This window comes from Spea bombifrons, chromosome 4 (genome assembly GCF_027358695.1).
Source record: "Spea bombifrons isolate aSpeBom1 chromosome 4, aSpeBom1.2.pri, whole genome shotgun sequence".
NCBI classification, from domain to species: Eukaryota; Metazoa; Chordata; class Amphibia; order Anura; family Pelobatidae; genus Spea; species Spea bombifrons.
The window spans coordinates 112,752,050-112,775,483 of record NC_071090.1 but is presented as its reverse complement, the minus strand read 5'-3'; the positions used below and the strand labels follow the sequence as shown (position 1 = coordinate 112,775,483).

At 48.4% G+C, this 23,434-nt stretch overlaps 2 protein-coding genes across 4 annotated transcripts; both read right to left on the bottom strand.

The window, feature by feature from the left end:
* Positions 1–209: 209 nt before the first annotated feature.
* LOC128491862 (phospholipid scramblase 3-like) lies at positions 210–4,125 on the bottom strand. Of its 2 annotated transcripts, none has more exons than XM_053464221.1 (7): positions 4,098–4,125; positions 3,706–3,860; positions 3,376–3,403; positions 2,694–2,878; positions 1,749–1,907; positions 1,495–1,623; positions 210–671 (listed from the first exon to the last, which is right to left on the bottom strand). In XM_053464221.1, the coding sequence occupies exons 1-7, from the start codon at positions 4,108–4,110 to the stop codon at positions 615–617; spliced, it is 726 nt and encodes a 241-aa protein (XP_053320196.1). In that variant the 5' UTR covers positions 4,111–4,125; the 3' UTR covers positions 210–614. The 2 variants fall into 2 exon arrangements, with proteins under 2 accessions (XP_053320196.1, XP_053320195.1); XM_053464220.1 differs by having other exon boundaries at positions 467–671; positions 1,749–1,910; positions 2,697–2,878.
* A 5,093-nt stretch (positions 4,126–9,218) lies between these two features.
* LOC128490960 (phospholipid scramblase 2-like) lies at positions 9,219–21,507 on the bottom strand. Of its 2 annotated transcripts, none has more exons than XM_053463109.1 (7): positions 21,480–21,507; positions 14,676–14,833; positions 12,544–12,571; positions 10,666–10,847; positions 10,350–10,508; positions 9,547–9,675; positions 9,219–9,466 (listed from the first exon to the last, which is right to left on the bottom strand). In XM_053463109.1, exons 1-7 carry the CDS (start codon positions 21,499–21,501, stop codon positions 9,410–9,412), a joined length of 735 nt encoding a protein of 244 aa, XP_053319084.1. In that variant the 5' UTR covers positions 21,502–21,507; the 3' UTR covers positions 9,219–9,409. The 2 variants fall into 2 exon arrangements, with proteins under 2 accessions (XP_053319084.1, XP_053319085.1); XM_053463110.1 differs by lacking the exon at positions 21,480–21,507 and adding an exon at positions 20,066–20,090.
* Between the last annotated feature and the right edge of the window lie 1,927 nt (positions 21,508–23,434).

Below are 23,434 nucleotides of genomic sequence, written 5' to 3'. Positions count from 1 at the left end.
TATAACCCGTCCTGTTATATTTATCACCGATATACCTATAACCCGTCCTGTTATATTTATCACCGATATACCTATAACCCGTCCTGTTATATTTATGGCCCCGACACACATTTGAGGGCAGCCGGGTAGGGGCAGAAATGACTCCGGACGCAGTTCGTTCTCTTCTCATGGGGTATTTTAATAGGTAAAGGAAAAGCGATACACGGGGGGGGGCTGTGGTAAGGGGGTAATTAACACTTTAAAGCCCCAAACTCTATGTTACAGATCCCGGCACTCAATTTGCCCAAGAAAACCATAATTAATACATACCCCACCGCCCCCCCAACAAGTATATCCCATAGGAGCAGGGTTATTCCTCCCCGTTAAGTTGCTGATTGTTGTTGATTGGTTCAGGCAGCCCCTGGGTGGGGGAGGGAGATGGGGTAATGCCTGCTCTGCCCCAGGCTGCCTCTGGTCTCGGCTTCCTTCGTAATACAGACGTGTGCTATGGGGGCGTCCCGGGATATTGTTCTGTGACACGCAGGAAACGGCTGCCCTTTCACGTTTAACGAAGACAACTTTAACACTTGGCCCTTGTGACATAACTATGACATCATGACACTGGCTCCGCCCCCCTAGTCATTGCTCCGCCTGTTCAGCAGTTCTTTCCTCTTGGAGTAAATCAGGGAGTCCTGCGGGGAAAACACAGAAATAGGACGGAATTTATGAAAAAGAACCGGTGATCGGGACGCTAGCGGTATATCATCCGGCACTACGGCTGTCCGCAGGGGCCAAGGCCAGAGGTCAGCGGACGGTCGCCCTCTTGTGCTAACCGGCTTTTAAAAAGAAATAATTACACAGAATGGTCAGCAATGCCTGTCGATGGCGCGGGGGGGGGGGCGGGGGAGTGTAATATTTTAGGGCTGCAGCTAACGATTATTTTCATAATCCATTAGTTGGCCGATTATTTTTTCGATTAATCGGATAAAAAAAAATTATGTAAATTTCTCATTTATTTAAAAAAAACGGATGTTAAAAACAAACTGGAAGGAACAACAAAGGACTACCTGCTGAGGAAGCCAGCAGAGGCGAAACGCGTGGAGGGAAGACTTCTTACTTACTTTATATTTATTTTTATAATCATGACTAATACCGAAGGGGCGACTCCCCCAATAACTGTATTTCCCGATTATTTCTGGAGGCGGCTGAATCTTATTGGAGGGAGTCGGAGTGATACCCCAGGACGGAAGCTTCCGGACACAGACTCCATACTGTTATAATAAACACATTAATAATCTTCACGGCCCCCAGGATTTACATTCCCCTCAGTCTGCCCCCCTTTACCTCTAACTGCACTTTCAGTTAACTTTATTTGCGATCTGCCCCCTGCTGTCCACCGAGCCCAACGGGGTATCTGATGCCGGGCAGGCCCATGCTGGGGCCCCACGGGGGTATCTATCGTGCCCTCATTGGGACCGCTGTTTGTACTCTCGCACCTTCCACGAATATTCTCACCAGATAGAAGCAGCCGCCCAGCAGCAGAGCCTTCGCCGTCACGTCCAGATCCGCCGGGAACGTCACCATGAACTGCTCGTTCTCATTCCTGATCACCCCCACCACGTGCTGCTCGTCACGGGACTTCACCTGACACCGAGAGACAGCCAATTACTGATCCTCGTGTCACCCCACGGGGGGAGGGGCAGGTCACCCGCGGGGGGGCAGGTCACCCCACGGGGGGGGAGGGGGTGCAGGTCACCCCTCCATCTTACCTCGAAGCTGACATTCCCAAAAATATTAGTGCTGAAGCTCGGCCCGAGGATCAGCAGAATCACCTCGCTGCTTTGGTTCATCACGGACAGGTGAGTGATCATGGAGGACCAGTGAAGCTGAACGTATCCGAGGAGACCCCCCGCCTGATCATAAACCTGTATCTGTAACGAGACAACGGGTCGTCAACAGGACCCGCCCCTGTATAATGTATAGATAAATCAGTGACCGGCCCCCTGTATAATGTATAGATAAATCAGTGACCGGCCCCCTGTATAATGTATAGATAAATCAGTGACCGGTCCCCTGTATAATGTATAGATAAATCAGTGACCGGCCCCCTGTATAATGTATAGATAAATCAGTGACCAGCCCCTGTATAATGTATAGTTAAATCAGTGACCGGCCCCTGTATAATGTATAGATAAATCAGTGACCGGCCCCCTGTATAATGTATAGATAAATCAGTGACCGGCCCCCAGTATAATGTATAGATAAATCAGTGACCGGCCCCTTCATAATGTATAGATAAATCAGTGACCGGCCCCCTGTATAATGTATAGCTAAATCAGTGACCGGACCCCTGTATAATGTATAGTTAAATCAGTGACCGGCCCCTGTATAATGTATAGATAAATCAGTGACCGGCCCCCTCTATAATGTATAGATAAATCAGTGACCGGCCCCCTGTATAATGTATAGATAAATCAGTGACCGGCCCCCTGTATAATGTATAGATAAATCAGTGACCGGCCCCCTGTATAATGTATAGATAAATCAGTGACCGGCCCCCGTATAATGTATAGATAAATCAGTGATCGCCCCATTGAATTATACATCATACGGGGCCAGCTCTGACCTTTCATAATAAATAGCACAGTGAGCCCAGCCCCACAGACTCTCCCACTTAGTAAACAGGGCCCCATTGTATTTCCTCCCCAGTGTCTCACCCGCCGGGTGCAGGTACAGCCGCAGTTCTCCAGTAAGTGCAGGGCGTCTCTCCCGCCGGGCTCCGTGAGCATGACGTCATACACGGGGCCGCAGCACTGCACCCGCTGCGTGGCCTGGAACATGCGCTGCCCGGCCGCGTCCAGCACGTCGAAGGAGCGACTCCATCCCTGCGACACGGTGACTGCAGGAGAGCGCAGGGTTAACGTGGGGGGCAGATCACTCCCTGGGGGGCATTGTTGGGGCAGATCACGGGGGGGGGGTTCACAGATCCACAACAGGAGAAGCAAAGCGGGTAAGAAACGCACCAAGAGCCCAACATCTGCCTGATCCTCCGTGATGGCCCCGCCGAGCCGTATGTCTGTCCCATGCATGCCTACATCCCCTCACTGTATTACCCTCTACCACCTCTGCTGGGAGGCTGCCCCACTTACCCACTACCCTCAGGCTAATACATTAAGAGATTAAGTGCGACCCGCCGGCAGATGAACGAAAGTACGGGAAACCCTCAGTGAGGGAAGAGCTTAAACCTCAAGGGCTCCCAACGCATTTCACGGTCCAAGGAGGGGAGTGGGTACGCGGCTCGGCCACCGGAAGTGAGATAGACAGAGTCCAGAGAGAAGCCGGCAGCAGAGCGTTGGGTGCTGGGAGCGAGAAGAGCGCGAGGGAAAGCGTTCTTACATCTCTCCCGCACCGACAGCTGGTTTACCTACGGGAGAAACAGGCGCCGTCAGCACATCGTCAGCACATCGTCAGCACATCGTAAATCCCCGGCACGGTGCCTGCCCCGAGGGGAGGGGATACACAGCCCAAGGGCTCCGCCCATTATACAAGCACCACCCACTTAAGCATAAGCTCCTCCCAGTAAGTAAACATGCTCCTCCCAGGTCATCCTCTTACCCTCTTCAATCCCCATTAACCAAATCTGTCACATTATTCCTCCCCATGCATTTTAGGAGCCCCTCCTGCGGTGCTGAGGTCGGGGGTATCGGGGTAGATCCGGATGCTCACCGGGATGAGGTATTCCAGGCCTGGGGGAACGCCTTTTAACACCGTGCTGTCCACAGAACGAATAGGGGCGGCCGGGGGGTACGCGTCCGGAGGGGCATAGGGGGCAATAGTGTTGTAACCGGGGGGCTCATCAGGTGCAGCTTTGTGTCCAATCACTGAAAAGAGAAGAGACTGTTACCTGCACAGGGGATCGAAAACGGAGCCAGTACCCCCGGGGGCCAGGACGGGGGGGGGTTGACAGACAGATACCCCCCCCAGGGGGGGCAGGACAGGGGAGAAACAGACAGATACCCCCGGGGGGGGCAGGACAGGGGAGAAACAGACAGATACCCCCCAGGGGGGCAGGACAGGGTAGATGATTATAACACAGGGCTGTTATGTACAATAATTACCTGCAGACTCCATGTTGAGACTTCTGAGGTTTGACCTGCAATCAGCACAGAGTTAGAGGGGATTCGGCCCAATTCTGCCCCAGCCGAGACCCCCCCAGCGCAGCTGCCTCACTCACACACCAGCACGCTCACCCTCACCCTCACACACGCGCGCGCCAGCACCCTCACACACATACACACGACAGCACGCACTCTCACACACACATGCATGGACGCACTCTCACACACGCCAGCACACTCACACACACGCCAGCACCCTCACACACACACACGCCAGCACACTCACATGCACGCACGCACTCTCACACACGCCAGCAAATCACTCACACTCATACACGCCAGCACCCACGCACTCACTCACACACACACACATGCCAGCACACACTCACACACACCCACACCAGCACGCTCACTCTCACACATGCAGGATTAAAGGAAGACTGAGCCTGCGGTTTGTTGGCAGGAATCCATCCAAACGAATTCTCCCGAGCAGTAATCAGGAAGTTTGCGGCTTCATATCCTGTTGTGCACTCACTCGCCAGCCAAGTGCGCACTCGCTCGCCAGCCACATGCACTCACTGGCCAAGAGCGTACTCGCTCAGTAGCAGCACGCACTCACTCACCAAGCTCGCTCGCTCGCTCACTCACTCACTCGAGCGCCACTTGCCCAGCTCCCCCACTCCAAGCTTTGTCTGCGGCCACGAGCGAAGCGTCAGCTCCAGGGTGAGAAACGCACGGCGTGGAAGTTTCCAGGTCAGCACGTTAACCGCGCGATTACCAGGCGCTGCGTGATGGGAGTCGTCAGTCACAGTGTCTGCGCGAGGCAGCTGATCCAGAGGCATTTAACAGGTGGGAGGGGCACAGACCACACCCCTTAAAGAGGCGGCAAGGGCCACACCCATTAAAGAGGCGGACCTTTACATTTTATTCAAAGCAGTAGATAATCTGGATTATAAATCGCAACCACCATAATATTTCCGTTTTGAATAAGAAGCCCGTGACTCGCCCGCTCCTCCCTGTGACCCGGGGCTGGGAGGCACGTGATCCCGACAGAATGTTTACCACCGGGTGCAGATTATTACATTCAGGCCCCAGCAGGAGGGCCGACTGATGCATTTATATCGCGCGGGCACTGCCCCGCCAGACAAACGCCGGGGCAATTACACATTTATCTACAAGCGCGGTAAACGGAAACTGACGTGCGGGCATGCCCCCTTCACTAGGATTCACTCCGACATCTGCGCATGCGTAGGGTCTCAGCCGGCCACCCAATCCCAGAGCCGGAGCGAACACGTCACGCAGCCTGCTAGTAATAAACCTTATTACCGGGCCCACGGCCCCTGCAAGCTCCTTCCCGGAACCCCGCTTCCGCTTGTCTCAGCAATGACCCGAGATCCCCCATACACCCCTTGTGGCTCCATGTTGGAAGTTGGGGCCACATTGTGGGGATTGGGAATCTCTGCCACCCTGACTAAAAAGTTCCCAAATACCCCATCCTGCCCGCCAATCCCCCCTCCCCCCAAACATTCATGACAGGCTGAACCGGGGCCCCCAATGTGTACGGCAGGGCTCCTAAATATGACGTAATACACACGTACCCTCATTTCACCCGGTGGCTCCGACTTCCATCACTTCCAAGGGGCAAATACTGTACGGGGGGGGGTAGCATGCCAGGGAAGCTTAAAGCAGCCAATCAGTGGCAAGACAGCTGCAGCTTCTACCTCAGTAAAGGGCTTTATGAAGGACTGGTACAGGGTTGTGGGTCATTTTCTTACCGATAAATAAATCGGTAAATGTTACGCCGGCCACTACTTATGTCCGTTATATTTTACTTTCTCTCTTTCTGCTCCGCTTACCCCTTATCTCCTGTATCTGCCCCCTTACTGCCCCCGTCCACTCTTACAGTATTTAACCCTCTCTGTTACAGCCCTCAAAGCCTGCAACACGTTCCTCCATCCTCCCAACAACAACTGAAATACCCCCCCCGGTAGAAAAAGGGTGTAAAGAGTTAAAATACTGGCATTTGAAATACCCCGGGGTGTCTAGTTTTTAAATTTTACATCAATGTGATAAAAAGGTTTTGTACCGTGTTAGCCGTTGAGAAAACAGGAGAAAAGTATAGTTAAAATGATACCATTTATTGGCTAACTGAGAGTTTGATTGCGAGCTTTCGAGACCAAGTTGTTCAATTGTCTCAATCAAGAAATTACAATTAAACCAGCAGACAAGGGAGGTGCTGTAGGTATTATGGACACTGAGGATTACAAAAAAGAAGCACACAGACAACTCTCTGATGACAGACACTACATCCAACTTCAGGAGGACCCCACAAACGCCTATACCAAAACACTCAAGAATACCATAAAAGCACTGCCGCCCAGCATCAGACAACAGGTGGAAGGCTTGGTGCCAACTGACCCCAAAGTGGGCTCCTTCTACATGCTCCCCAAAATACACAAAGAGGGAAACCCCGGAAGACCCATGATTTCAGCAGTCGGAACCCTTACAGAAAATATTTCTGGCTGGGTTGAAAAAATCCTTAAACCCTTAGTAAAGGGATTGCCCAGTTACCTCCAAGACACCACCGATCTTCTCAACAAACTTACCAACATTGGCACAGTTCCTGAGGGCACCATTCTTGCTACCATGGATGTAGAATCCCTCTACACCAACATTCCCCATCGTGACGGTATAGCAGCTTGCCGCAAATCCCTAGAACAGGAGAACCTAGGAATGGAACCCATAACACAATTAATACATTTTATCCTCAACCACAACTACTTCACATTTGGACAGGACTTTCATCTCCAAAAAACAAACCGCTGGTATATCTCCGCTACATCGACGATATACTAATCATCTGGACTGGTAGCGAAGAGGAACTCCTCAGATTTCATGAAGGCTATAATGCCTTTCATCCCACTATAAAGCTGAAACTGAGCTACTCCCGCACTAACATCCAGTTCCTGGACACTACCATCTGCATCAGGAACAAGTCAATTCAGACTTCACTCTACCGCAAACCAGCAGATAGACCAACCTATCTGAAACACAACAGCTTCCATCCCAGACATACCAAAAACTCAATCATCTACAGTCAAGCTATTCGATGTAACCGCATCTGTTCGGATCCTATGGACAGAGATAAACACCTACAGAATCTCAGGGAGGAATTCATCAACCATGGGTACAGAATAAAAATCCCAGACTCCCAAATACAGAACGCCATCGATATCCCCAGAGAAAACCTTCTGAGATAGCAGCAGCCACAAAAAAGAGATCGAGTACCATTAGTGGTCACCTATAATCCACAAATGGAAGCCCTGCGCAAGATCTCAAAGGAACTACAAGAAATCTTGCACACTGATGAAAGACTTCGGACGATATTCCCACATCCCCCGCTGCTCTCATTCAAACAGCCTCCCGATCTCAGACAATGGATAGTGAGGAGCACCCTTCACAGGCAAACAGCACATGGTGCCTCTCCCTGCCAACAAAAGAGATGCGAGTGCTGTGCACACATCCTTCCCACAGATGAAATACAGATACCCGGCTCACACTCACACCACAAAACCAATAGCTGCTTTACATGCAAATCATCTAACGTGGTGCACCTCATCAGCGATGTACGTGGGGGGGAAACAGGCCGAGCATTACACAAACGGTTTAACTCCCACAGACAGACCATCAAACAGAAAAAAGTAGATACACCTGTTGGAGAACACTTCTGTCAGCCTGGACTCAGCATTCAGGACGCGACGCTGTTAGTATTAATGGGACCGTTCCGCACCCAGAGGGAGAGAAAAATGCGGGAGATCAAACTAATCTACCGGTTTAATACCCGACTCACCGGCCTCAACAGAGACAGAGAATTCATCTCCCATTATAACATTACAAACCACTACAGACCACTACAAACCATTACAGACCACTACAAACCATTACAGACCACTACAGACCATTACAAACCATTAATCCTCTCACAATTCAAATTAACTACAAACAACTTATTCCTGGGAACATTTAACCCCTTCATGGATCTGGCATCTGTCAGATGGTTTTATGGCCCCTCTAACCAGGGAGTGAACTGACCAAGGATGCTCTGACTGAACCGGATCTATTAGATCTCTGCCAGTCCGGCTAATTTACTGCTGAGCCCATCCCCCAACACCTCTGTGTTTATCTAAAGTCTTTGTTAACGTGTGAATTGTGCTTTTGTATTTAGAAAAGTCTGTTTTAGCTTCATTAATGCCTGAGGAAGGGACCGGACAACTTGGTCTCGAAAGCTCGCAATCAAACTCTCAGTTAGCCAATAAATGCTATCATTTTAACTATACTTTTCTCAAATTTTACATCGAAACGAGGGGGCTTTTTCAGCATAACCGGGAATGTTCCGGAATATGAGAACGGCTGATGATGCTGTGGGCAGTACAAGCCGGTGAGGCCTTGGCTAAAGAGGAGATAAGGATGTTATTTATTACGCTCCTATAAGAGGCCCTCACATTCATGCGCAAATAGGGAAGCCCAACCTCTGTAAGATATAAAACTCACTAACACCATACAGACACACACCTTAACCCCTTATACTCACTAACACCATACAGTAACACACGCTCACCCCTTATACTCACTAACACCATACAGTAACACACGCTCACCCCTTATACTCACTAACACCATACAGTAACACACACTAACCTCTTATACTCACTAACACCATACAGTAACACACGCTAACCCCTTATACTCACTAACACCATACAGTAACACGTGCTCACCCCCTATACTCACTAACACCATACAGTAACACACGCTAACCTCCTATACTCACTAACACCATACAGTAACACGCACTAACCCCTTATACTCACTAACACCATACAGTAACACACGCTAACCTCCTATACTCACTAACACCATACAGTAACAAGCGCTCACCCCCTATATTACTGTATACAATGCTTGGGGTTATATATATTTATCTCGAGTGAAATCCGTACTTTATTTTCATTTTTGTTATTTCTGTAAACGGACAGCAGACTTTGTGGTAAAATAATCATTTATTACATCATTAATTACATAAAATACAACATAATAAAGGTCACAATGTGTATAAAATAATTTTACAAATCATTTATAAACCTCTGTGAAGAGGCAGTGCAAGAAGCTTTGTCCCGGGGAGGAAAAACCATATCCTAGAAACATGGAAGAGGAGGAATCTGGTAAAATTCGTAGAGACTCCAGCGGTTTCCCCAGCATGCCGCGTTGTTCTGTGACGTAAGCGTGATGTCATTGCGCTGGCTCCGCCTCTCCTAGTCGCTGCTTGTCCTGTTCAGCAGTTGTGCTCTTGTTGAGGTTATCAGAGAGTCCTGGAGAGGAGCAGATTCAGCATTTAATCAAACGATGGTAACAAAGCCTCCATATAGAATAATGATCCTGGGGTACATACCAGATAGAAGCAGCCGCCCAGCAGCAGAGCCTTTACCACCACGTCCAGATCCACCGGGAACGAGACCAGGAAGTGTTCATTCTCACGTCTAATCACCCCCACCACGTGCTGCTCGTCACGGGACTTCACCTGAGACAGAGAGAGAAAGACACTCAATTACTGTGTGGGCGAGACACCTCTCCATGTCACCCCACAGGGGGAGGGGCAGACTCCCAGCTCCCTGTGTCACCCCGCAAGGGGAAGGGGAGACTCCCCGTGTCACCCCGCAGGGGGAGGAGCAGACTCCATGTGTCACCCTGCAGGGGGAGGGACAGACTCCCCATGTCACCCCGCAGGGAGAGGGGCAGACTCCCAGCTCCCTGTGTCACCCCACAGGGGGAGGGGCAGACTCTCAGCTCTCCGTGTCACCCCACAGGGGGAGGGGCAGACTCTCAGCTCTCCGTGTCACCACACAGGGGGAGGGGCAGACTCCCAGCTCCCTGTGTCCCCCCACTGGGGGAGGGGCAGACTCTCAGCTCCCCGTGTTACCCCGCAAGAGGAGGGGCAGGCTCTCTGTGTCACCCCGCAGGGGCAGACTCCCCGTATCCCCCCGCAGAGACAGACTCCCCGTGTCACCCAGCAGAGGGTAGGGGCAGACTCCCAGCTCTCCGTGTCACCCCCCAGGGGAGGGGCAGACTCCTAGCTCCCTGTGTCACCCTGCAGGGGGAGCGGGCAGACTCACTGTGTCACCCCGCAGGGGGGAGGGGCAGACTCCCTGTGTCACCCCGCAGGGGGAGGGGCTCCCAGGATCTTATGTATGTTACCTCGTAGCTTGCATTGCCAAAGATACTGCTTTGGAAACTCGGGCCAACAATGATGAGGACGAGCTCTGCGGCAGCGGTGAGCACGGACAGGTGAGTGATGGCTGAGCTCGTGTGAAGCTTGACGTATCCGAGGAGGCGTCCCCGACCAAACACCTGCGTCTGTCGGTGTAAGAGGGGGACTCCGGTCAGCGGGGACAACAGCACAGCCGGTGGGGGGGGCACTCAGCGGTGGGACAAGTGAAAACCGCCATGGATTGTCTTTGTCGGTCACTCGCGTACCGATCGCTTCCTCCGAGTGGGCGCCAGACGCTCTCACCTGTGTCGTACACGTGCAGCAAGTGTCCTGAACCAGCTTCATCGCCAATCTCGAGCTGTTGTCTCTGATCTCTGTATGGTGAACCGGGACGCAATACTCAACGCGCTGAGTCACCTGGAAGATCCGCCGTCCAGCAGAGTCCACCACGTCGAAGCTACGTCTCATCCCCTGGGCCACCGAGACTGCAGGACCAAGGAGAGCTCAGGGTTAGAGGCCGACCAATCACAGCTCAAATGCTTCATTTTAGGCTTCGCTGTACATTAACGTAAGCGATGTGTATGTATTAGAAACCCCCCCATATGTATCCCATGGGAGCAGCCATCTCAACTTCCTGTTCTCACAAGCTGCAGGATTATTCCTCCCCATGAGGTTGTTCCTCCCCATGAGGTTGTTTCTCCCCTTTGGTGCAGCCTTAGAAGGATGAGGGAGGATAAGGGAGGGGAATTGCTCAACCTCTTCAATGTCTGACCAGCCAATCAAGATCAAGGACATTGAACTGGGAGGTTCAATTAAGCTAAACGAGTTGTACAAGTGTGTCCAGATCCCCTTGATAAAATCCATAAGGATTCATGATAACAATAACCGCATTTATTACAATTATAATTATTATTATTAAATGGGCACCAGCACGGCAAGGGTTATTTTTGAATCCCCTTTTTATGAAATATGATTTCTGAGGCCACCTGGTAATCTTCATGGCTAAAGGTCCTCTATTGGAAGCAGATTGCGCAATTACAAAGGTGCGGTTATTGCCCAGGAGACCGGTGCCTGACTCAGAGCAAACAGAAGGAGGGGGGGGGGAGAATAATAAAAAAAATGAATATGTTAATAAATAATTAATACATTCATTAGAAAATAAATAAATACTTTACAAAACGAATTAAAAAATAACATTAATACATGACAACATTAATAAATTATTAAATTAATACATTATATAATAAATGAATACATAAAATTATTAAAAAATAACATTAATATATTACAAAATTAATAAATTATAAAATAAATGAATACATTAAAAAAATAATAAAAAAATAACATTAATATATTACAAAATTAATAAATTATAAAATAAATGAATACGTTAAAAAAATAATAAAAAAATAACATTAATATATTACAAAATTAATAAATTATAAAATAAATGAATACATTAAATTAAAAAATAACATTAATATATTACAAAATTAATAAATTATAAAATAAATGAATACATTAAATTATTAAAAAATAACATTAATATATTACAAAATTAATAAATTATAAAATAAATGAATACATTAAAAAAATAATAAAAAAATAACATTAATATATTACAAAATTAATAAATTATATAATACATAAAAAAATAATGAATACATAAAAAAAAACATTAATAAATTACAAAATAAACTGAAAACATTGAAAAATGAATTGTAAAACTAATGAAAAAATTAAAATTCATAAACTACATTAAATAAATGAAATGAATTAAAATAATAAAATGAATAAATTAATTTTAATGAGCTGCGGAGTGTTGTTGCTGTAATAGCCCCTCCTTATGACTTATTCAGAGGCCTGGTCTTGCGGTTATTAATCTACGAACGCTTTTTAGCATCATTATTGTTATTGTCTGAATTTTGCGAAGCCACCAGGGGAGGAAAAACAAGAAAGAATTACAGATGCTGAGAAACTTTGATGGTGGTCACTTCCCATCCACCCCCTTAAAAGCATCTTCTCCGGAGTCACCTTAGAGCATGTCGAGTGTTCACATGTAGCCGTAGAGAGAGAGCTTGCTGGATAGGGGTGATAGGAGTGGAGTTGGAAGGCCGGGGGGGGGGCTTCTAGTATATTGTACTTATTGTAGGAAAAAGATTGAAAAAATAAAACTCTTACATTTTTCCTGAATGGACAACTGGGCTACCTGGGGAGGAAAAAGAAAAACAGGCAGAATGAGCAAATTATCGGATAATCAGAAAACAAGAAATATCAGGAAAAATGCAGAATGGATGTTTTTGTAAGAGACGGCGACGCCCCGGCAATCAATAGTGACCGATTCCGAAAACTTCACCAAAAACGCCACATTTTACAGTAAAGATACGGAGCGAATGAACCCTTCGCTGGCTGGGAAGAGCCATTACTTGATACCCCCGCTCTGTCATTCCGTGCAGCTGGTTTGCTGATATTTGCGTGTAAGAGGATTATTTTACCCCGGGGTGGCAGAGATGGGGGGCAGCCTGTGGCAAAGCCAGCATTACCAATTTCCTGTCCGGAACGTCTCCCCCACCCTTACACAGGCTATATGAACCAATCAGCAACTATAGGGGAGAGATAACCTAATGGGGAGGAATAAGCCAGCAGATTCAATGAACAGGAAGTTCAGACGGCTGTTCCCGTGGGAAGTACATATGGGGGTTCCTAATAGTCATTTAAATCGTTACGCGTCGCTACGGGGGGCTCTTCTGCACGGGGGGCTCTAACATAGAATTTGGGACCAACGACAGATCGATAATCAATCATCTGAAGCATTTGCCCCACGGACCCCGCGGAGCCATGATCTGCCCGGTCTCCCATCCCACCATAGATGTTCTAGGTCCGTAGCCCAAGCAGAACCTTTACTGATATTCTAGGTCTAGACCCCAAACAGAACCTTTACTGATATTCTAGGTCTAGACCCCAAACAGAACCTTTACTGATGTTCTAGGTCCGTACCCCAAACAGAACCTTTACTGATATTCTAGGTCTAGACCCCAAACAGAACCTTTACTGATGTTCTAGGTCCGTACCCCAAACAGAACCTTTACTGATATTCTAGGTCTAGACCCCAAACAGAACCTTTACTGATGTTCTAGGTCCGTACCACCCAAACAGAACCTTTACGGCGTTACCCCGTATGGCGTTACCCCGTATGGCGTTACCCCGTATGGCGTTACCCTGTATGGCGTTACCCTGTATGATGTTACCCCGTATGACGTTACCCCGTATGACGTTACCCCGTATGGCGTTACCCCGTATGACGTTACCCCGTATGGCGTTACCCCGTATGGCGTTACCCTGTATGGCGTTACCCTGTATGATGTTACCCCGTATGACGTTACCCCGTATGACGTTACCCCGTATGGCGTTACCCCGTATGGCGTTACCCCATATGACGTTACCCCGTATGGCGTTACCCCGTATGACGTTACCCCGTATGGCGTTACCCCGTATGGCGTTACCCCGTATGGCGTTACCCTGTATGATGTTACCCCGTATGACGTTACCCCGTATGACGTTACCCCGTATGACGTTACCCCGTATGGCGTTACCCCGTATGGCGTACCCCGTATGACGTTACCCCGTATGGCGTTACCCCGTATGACGTTACCCCGTATGGCGTTACCCCGTATGGCGTTACCCCGTATGACGTTACCCCGTATGACGTTACCCCGTATGACGTTACCCCGTATGGCGTTACCCCGTATGACGTTACCCCGTATGACGTTACCCCGTATGGCGTTACCCCGTATGACGTTACCCCATATGACGTTACCCCGTATGACGTTACCCCGTATGGCGTTACCCCGTATGGCGTTACCCCGTATGGCGTTACCCCGTATGGCGTTACCCCGTATGACGTTACCCCGTATGGCGTTACCCCGTATGGCGTTACCCCGTATGACGTTACCCCGTATGACGTTACCCCGTATGGCGTTACCCCGTATGACGTTACCCCATATGACGTTACCCCGTATGACGTTACCCCGTATGGCGTTACCCCGTATGGCGTTACCCCGTATGGCGTTACCCCGTATGGCGTTACCCCGTATGGCGTTACCCCGTATGACGCGTCGATACATTTATTGTCCAGCAAAGCAGCCCCCAGCCAAGCTGCGCTCTCCACCGCACGTCCCGGACATCTCCAAGAACCCCTCTTCACATCCTCTTCAAACCCGCTCTCCACTCTCCCTTCCCCAGACCCCACATCCCATCTCACAACCGCCATTCGACCTCCGGCCTCCCAGCCGCAGCGCTCTAGACAGTCTTACCTGGATGAGGGGCTCCAGCCCTGGGGGGACCCCCTTTGCCTGAACGGCACCAGGAATGGAGGCAGGTGGTGGATAGGAGACCGGGAGGGCATGGGGGGCAATGGTGTCGTAACTGGGTGGTGCATCATAGGGGGCATCAGGTGCAAGAGGCTGAATGGCTGCAATGGGTTAAAAACAATCCATTCTAAGAAAGACACAGCTTGATACCTCTAGGACAGGAAGATTGTGGTATATCAGAGTCCAGCACCTCTAGGACAGAAATAGAAGAAAGGCACAGCAGAGCCGAAAACCACTAGGAGGGGAATAGAGGGGTACAGAGCATCTTGAAACCTCTAAGACTGGAACTGGGGTGGAAAAAAGAGAGCCCAACACCTTTAGGACAGACATAGAGGGTACAGAACAGCATCATACCTCTAGGACAGAATTAGAGGGTTTAGAGTAGCCTAATACCTCTAGGACAGGAATAGAGAGGTACAAGCAGCCTGATACCTCTAGGAGGGGAATAGAGAGGTACAAGCAGCCTGATACCGCTAGGACAGGAATACAGAGGTACAAGCAGCCTGATACCTCTAGGACGGGAATACAGAGGTACAAGCAGCCTGATACCTCTAGGACAGGAATACAGAGGTACAAGCAGCCTGATACCTCTAGGACAGGAATACAGAGGTACAAGCAGCCTGATACCTCTAGGACAGGAATACAGAGGTACAAGCAGCCTGATACCTCTAGGACAGGAAGAGAGGTACAAGCAGCCTGATACCGCTAGGACAGGAATACAGAGGTACAAGCAGCCTGATACCGCTAGGACAGGAATACAGAGGTACAAGCAGCCTGATACTTCTAGGACGGGAATACAGAGGTATAAGCAGCCTGATACCTCTAGGACAGGAATACAGAGGTACAAGCAGCCTGATACCTCTAGGACAGGAATACAGAGGTACAAGCAGCCTGATACCTCTAGGACAGGAAGAGAGGTACAAGCAGCCTGATACCGCTAGGACAGGAATACAGAGGTACAAGCAGCCTGATACCGCTAGGACAGGAATACAGAGGTACAAGCAGCCTGATACCGCTAGGACAGGAATACAGAGGTACAAGCAGCCTGATACCTCTAGGACGGGAATACAGAGGTACAAGCAGCCTGATACCGCTAGGACAGGAATACAGAGGTACAAGCAGCCTGATACCTCTAGGACAGGAATACAGAGGTACAAGCAGCCTGATACCTCTAGGACAGGAATACAGAGGTACAAGCAGCCTGATACCGCTAGGACAGGAATACAGAGGTACAAGCAGCCTGATACCTCTAGGACAGGAAGAGAGGTACAAGCAGCCTGATACCTCTAGGACGGGAATACAGAGGTACAAGCAGCCTGATACCGCTAGGACAGGAATACAGAGGTACAAGCAGCCTGATACCTCTAGGACAGGAATACAGAGGTACAAGCAGCCTGATACCGCTAGGACAGGAATAGAGAGGTACAAGCAGCCTGATACCTCTAGGACAGGAATACAGAGGTACAAGCAGCCTGATACCGCTAGGACAGTGTATAGCACACGGTTGTTAGGATGCAGTAATTACCTGAGGCCATCAGGAGACTTGGAGGCAGCGGACCTGCAATCAGAACACAGCCGGGTCAGACAGACAGACAGACAGACAGACAGACAGACAGAGAGACAGACAGACAGACAGACAGACAGACAGACAGACAGACAGACAGACAGAGAGACAGACAGACAGACAGACAGGGATACACTGAATGAGACCGTAATGCCGGCACACTGTGCCATGGCGTAGGGGGGCATTTAAAGGAAATGACATCATATGCTGAGGACACAGAGACGTGTCACAGGGACAGGAGGGGTGGAGTCTCATCCACAGAGACAAATGACATCATCGTGGCTGTTCCACTTATCTACCTCTCAGTAAAGTAAAACGTCCTTCCGTTCCATCTCAGCCTCTGACTCTCTAGTGTTGGATTCCGCTCTCTTGTTGTAATTTTTCTCCTTCTTTGAAATAAATTCCCTCCCGTCCTTTATTAACCCCTTTATATATTTAAATGCCCCCCCATCCCCTCTCTCCCATCTGTCTCTCTCTCCTCTTCCCATCTCTTCTCTTTTCTCTCCTTTTTCCGATTTCAGAGACATGATATAAAAGGATTAAATGGAAGATGAGGAGAACTAAAAGAGGGACTTCTGCTTTAAATCCCAGCCACTTGGCAGATGTTAATATACAAATATTATGCCCTGCAGGCAGAAACTCCAGATCTTCCCCAGATCGGCCCCATCCGGCCCATCTAGTCTGTAAAAACCTAAACCTTAATCAGTTGTCGGTCTCGTCTTAGATTCAGGAGCCGTATGTCTATCCCATGCATGTTAAACACCCTCACTGTATTACCCTCTACCACCTCTGCTGGGAGGCTGCTCCACTTATCTATCATATTGTAGAGGGCTCTGCTACACATGAGTAGCCAGATTAGCCGGCAGGTGTCCAGCCGTGAGCACACTTACCAATAAAACTGCGGGGAGTGAGGGGCAGACGTGGACAGAGCCGTGGATCCTCTATCCGAGTCTCCCAGTGACTTCTTACTGAAATCAGGGACAGCGGGCACTATGAAATAAACTGTGAGTGAGGGGGATGGGGAGAAGCTTGTTACAGAGATAAGGGGAAGGAAAATAAAAAGGAGAAAGAGGGATGGGTCAAGGACAAGGGAGAGGCTTATACTAACCTCCCCATTCAACGGCCCTGTATAATGTATAATGTATACATTATACAGGGATCCGGTCACTGATTTATCTATACATTATACAGGGGGCCGGTCACTGATTTATCTATACATTATACAGGGGGCCGGTCACTGATTTATCTATACATTATACAGGGGGCCGGTCACTGATTTATCTATACATTATACAGGGGGCCGGTCACTGATTTATCTATACATTATACAGGGGCCGGCTCGCTGATTTATCTATACATTATACAGGGCCGGTCACTGATTTATCTATACGTTATACAGGGGCCGGTCACTGATTTATCTATACATTATACAGGGGCCGGTCACTGATTTATCTATACATTATACAGGGGGGCGGTCACTGATTTATCTATACATTATACAGGGGGCCGGTCACTGATTTATCTATACATTATACAGGGGCCGGCTCGCTGATTTATCTATACATGATACAGGGGGCGGTCACTGATTTATCTATACATTATACAGGGGCCGGCTCGCTGATTTATCTATACATTATACAGGGGGCCGGTCACTGATTTATCTATACGTTATACAGGGGCCGGTCACTGATTTATCTATACATTATACAAGGGCCGGTCACTGATTTATCTATACATTATACAGGGGCCGGTCACTGATTTATCTATACATTATACAGGGGGGCCGGTCACTGATTTATCTATACATTATACAGGGGCCGGTCACTGATTTATCTATACATTATACAGGGGGCCGGCTCCAGCTACAGAGGCCTTTTAGCTCATTTCCAGGACACAGTGTGCAGGGTGTGGGATAAACACATATTTCACAAGCAGAGGAAGTGATTGCGACACCTGTGCCTTTCCCATTACACAACCCCGTGAATGTGTGTGTGTGAATGTGTATGTATGTGTTTGTGCGAATGTGTATGTATATATGTGTGTGAATGTGTATGTATGCATGTTTGTGAATGTGTATGTATGCATGTGTGTGAATGCGTATGTATGTGTGTGAATGCGTATGTATGCATGTGTGTGAATGTATGTGTGTGTATGTGTACGTATGTGTGTGTGCTAATGTGTATGTAGCTATATGTACGAATGTGTATGTATGTATGTGTGTGCGAATGTCTATATATGTGTGTGAATGTGTATGTATGCATGTTTGTGAATGTGTATGTATGTGAATGTATGTATGTATGTGTGTGAATGTGTATGTATGTGTGTGTATGGGTACGTATGTGTGTGTGTGCTAATGTGTATGTAGGTATATGTACGAATGTGTATGTATTTTTGTGTGCGAATGTGTATATATGTGTATTTGTGTGTGAATATGTATGTATGTATGTATGTGTGTGTGCAAATGTGTATGTATGTGTATGTATGTGTGTGCTAATGTGTATGTAGGTATATGTACGAATGTGTATGTATGTATGTGTGTGTGCGAATGTGTATGTGTGCGAATGTGTATGTATGTGTGCGAATGCGTATGTGTGTGTGAATGTGTATGTATGTGTAAGTATGTATGTGTGTGCGAATGTGTATGTATGTGTGTGCGAATGTGTATGTATGTGTGTGCGAATGTGTATGTATGTGTAAGTATGTATGTGTGTGTGCGAATGTGTATGTATGTGTGCGAATGCGTATGTGTGTGTGAATGTGTATGTATGTGTATGTATGTGTGTGCGAATGTGTATGTATGTGTGCGAATGTGTATGTATGTGTAAGTATGTATGTGTGTGCGAATGTGTATGTATGTGTGCGAATGCGTATGTGTGTGTGAATGTGTATGTATGTGTAAGTATGTATGTGTGTGCGAATGTGTATGTATGTGTGCGAATGCGTATGTGTGTGTGAATGTGTATGTATGTGTAAGTATGTATGTGTGTGCGAATGTGTATGTATGTGTGCGAATGTGTATGTATGTGTAAGTATGTATGTGTGTGTGCGAATGTGTACGTATGTGTGTGAATGTATGTTTGTGTGCGAATGTGTGTGACTGCCGGGTCAGGCTAATCCCTGGCATGGGAGAAGGGTCCCGTTTTCCAGGACACACATAATTCACACGTTACTCGCTGGTTTATGTAAAGTGCACATCCCCCTGGAGAAGGCAGCATTTTACCTGCTGGTCTGCATAATGTGTCCTGGAGAACGTAGTCATTGGGGTGTCCCAGGGATGGGAGGTCTGACTACAAGACTAAGATCCAGATGCCCCGCAGCGCTGCAGAGGACCCGGATCCTCCTCTCCGGCAGCCTGTGGACGTCTATGCGATGCGCTCAGGCAACCTCCGCTGCTGCCCGGCACATCCACGGGGCTTCTATTTATGCTGCAGGTTATTTACTGTCTTTAATAACGATCTTGTGACGGGACACCCTGCACCCCCACTGGGTGCTCCCGCCAAACTACGTTTCCACCTGCCGGGACACCAGAGGTTAACCCATTCAGCGCCAGACAGAACCAGCGTTGTAGAGAGAAGGGGGGACGCCGCTGCATGTATTTAGCGCATGTACTGTCCTGAGACGGACAGTGAGGTATTATAGCCGCCGACCCCGAGCATCAGACAGAACCAATGCTGGAGTGAAAACAGGACTCAGTTTTACTGAAAACACGTGGGGTATTCAAACAGTACAAGGGGTAATTTACATACAATAGACACAACAAACCACACACAGTTCTCCATAAGGTCCTCCTTTGCACACGGCTCAGTATTTGCACGTAGCCCACCTCAGCCCAGTAGCGGGTCGCTATTGTAGTCTGTGGGGAGGATGGGAAACAGGGCACTTCCCTGAAGTCTGGCTGAAACCTGCTGGAGATCAGATCCAGGTGCACATACTGGCCATAGAGGTCTCTGTCCTGTAAGTCCTGACCCGATGGAGAGTAAAACACCACAGATACCCCCCCCCAAAATGCAGGAACCCCAAATCTGTGTCCGAGCTCCACAGTCTTTAGTCTCTAGTAATTGGGTAAATGTGGCCCTCCTGTACCCAGCCCCCACAAACACAACCCCTTCCAAGGCCAGGGCCCACAGTCTGTAGGGGGAGGTTGGCCCTCAGGCCCCTACAGGAGCCTAGGGCACGAAGATCTTGCGTCGGGTACTAAAGCCGCGTATCAGTGTTTGCCGATGACACAAAGTTAGATAAATACCACCTGATGGGAGAACGGGGAGACCAAGCGAAAGATGAGATTTAATGCGGATAAATGCAAAGCTCTGCATTTTGGAGAAATAAATACATGTAAATTAACCCTTAAATGGAACCGTGTTGGGAAACCATTACGATTGTAGAGAATAAACTTAGCGAGAGTGCCCAATGTCAAGTGGCCGCTGCGAGGGCCGGTAAGATGCTGTCCTGTATAAAAGGGGCACGGGGCTCACGAGGGGGAAATATAATTTTACCCCTGTATAAGGCAATGGAAGAAGATATAATTAGTCCTCGTGGAGCCAACTTTCCAGAGGGGGGCGCCATCGCCATTGTAGCCGGAGCTGCGGTAACCACACCCCGGGCAGCGGCTGCCCAGGCGGAGGCTTCCGTGCAGTTATGGGAATATCCCATCTCAGGGATCCAGCGTGATATCGGAACAGCCGGCTATGTCTGGGCTTTGGGGTGGAAGCCCCCCAGGACATGTCCCAGAATGCTGCCATCTGCCCCAGGCCCCCCACAGATGCAGACAGCGGTGCGAAGCGGTGGCAGATTTATTCCCAATATCTGCGCTGCTCGGTGCTGCCACCATGTGGCGGAAGAATAAACCACAGGCACTGAGCGGGGGGGGTGCTTAACCCTTTTAGTGCCTTGCGTACCTGCATTTACAGGCCCGCCTGCGCTACATCACCGCAAAAAGCTATTTATTATTATTATCACTTTCTGTTTGATTCAGGAACCTGACCCCCCAGGGGCAGCGAGGACCCCCCCAGAGTCCAGGTGACACGTGAAACAACCCAACTGCCCTTTTATGCTCTCTGGAACTCCTTTACTGTATTGTCTGTGTGCTTCTTCCACTGGAAGGCTACTCCGGGTATCTACTACACTTTCAGTGACTTCAACGCCGCCTGTGTGTTTTCTGTTCCACCCGTGACGTCACTACGTACCATCCCGGCTCATTTCCCGCATCCACTGACGCGTATAGCAAAGAAACCACTTTCCGCGGAACTGCGCATGCGCAGTGTGCAGGCGAGGCTCAGCAACCGGCAGTGCAAGAGAGAGAAGACTCTTGGCGGAGCCTCCGGTTTATGCCTTAAATGAACTCTTCAGTGGGGGCGTTTCTAAACATCCCCAGCCTATTACGGGCTGTATGCAAATGAGCAGATGATTCCTTGTCCAATAGGGGTGAGTGTTAGTAAAGGACCCGGTTGCTCCCTCACTGCGGCTGCGCACTAAAGACTTCACGTTACGGGGTTAAATTATTCGTAAACGGTACGGTAATGGATCCAGGGGCGGCCCGTAGCCTGTCGGTGATTAACTCTTTACCCTCGGCTTAAAACTTTGCGGTTATACCTGCTTTTTGCCGATATATGCTTTCTCGTTTCCATAGCGACCTCTCCTTCCGTGTTATAATGCTCTGTGGGGTTCCGTGGCCCTCGGTTTCGCCGGCGCGCGGGGGGTGAGGGGGGTGTCATTGGACAGCGCCAGCGATTTAACCCCTTAAGGACCGGGCTTATTTTTTCTTTTTGCACCCTTTGGGACCGAGGCTGTTTTAACCCTTTGCGGCGCTGGTGTTCAGCTGTCATTTTCTCCTCGCTCATTTACTAAACCCACACAGGTTATATATTGTTGGTTTTTTTCAGGACAAGAAGGGCTTTCTTCAGATACCATAAAAAAAATAATAAAATATGATGAAAAGTTAAAAAAAACCATTTTCTGAATTTTCCCCTAAAAATCTTTTACTCATCCAAAAAAACGAATGAAAAAAACCTGCTAAATAGATTCTACTATTTGTCCTGAGTTTAGAAATGCCCAGTGTTTTTATGGTTTTTATGTTTTTTTTGCTTTTTTTCCTGCACGTTATGGGGCAATAAGTAGCGTTTTACCATTTTAAAAAAACTTTTTTTTCCCAAAGCTGGTCATTCTGCCCCTCATGTGCCATTTCGGGTATATTTGAGCCCGGCCGCTCCAATTTACCCATAAAACCATTCATTTTTATTAAATTAGACACCTGCTGGGTATTTGAAATGCTTTTACTTTAACTCTTTCCGTGTCAAGATTTTTGGGAAGATACAGCGCTGATTTTAGCACTTGCTCATAATAATAAACTTTTTTTCAACTTTTTTTTAACCTTTTGCTGGAACGGGATGGTTCCTCTGATGCATAATCATTTTTAAACGTTACCATTATTTGAATATTTTACTAATCACACAGTGATTAGAAAGCTGGGCTCCATTGACTTGCAGGGTTGGATGCAGTACCTGTATTTAACCTGCAAGTGGAGCCAGATTCTCAGGAGGGTCTGGAGACCCTCTGGCAAACTTTTCCAACTTTTTTTTAACAGCACGGCCGCCATCTTGCGAGTGGCAAAATCACTCGCAGTGGAGGTTGTGAGCGAGCGCTCTCTGGAGCGGTCACAGAGGGTGAGTGTTCGGTGTCAGGCATTTCATTGATCACCTACTAAACTTTTAAAGCATACAGTGTATGGCAGATGTTGACGCCCCGGGGAGGGGCCAGACGGGGCCAATGATGTCGAGGCATTCAGCAACGCGAATAAACTAATCACTTTCTGAGCGTGTTTAATGAAATGACGTGTCAGGCACGTCATAGGTCGTTAAGTGACCGTTTTTACGTGATGTGTCCCGTCAGGGGTTATTACATTTTATTTATATACAAACCCCTGGAAAAAATCCTGCCGTCACGGGGGTGCCCCTGTCATGTGGAATCTTTCGTAGGTTTCTATGGTGACGACCCCCGATATGATGAGATGTGCACCCTTCCCACAGATATGTTGACGGAGAGTGTGGCATTTGCCCTTAGTGGGGTATTTCTGAAGGGTCAGGGGGTACCTAAGAACCAACGCTGGTAATGTGTCTGACAGAACGCAGGTATTATTATTACC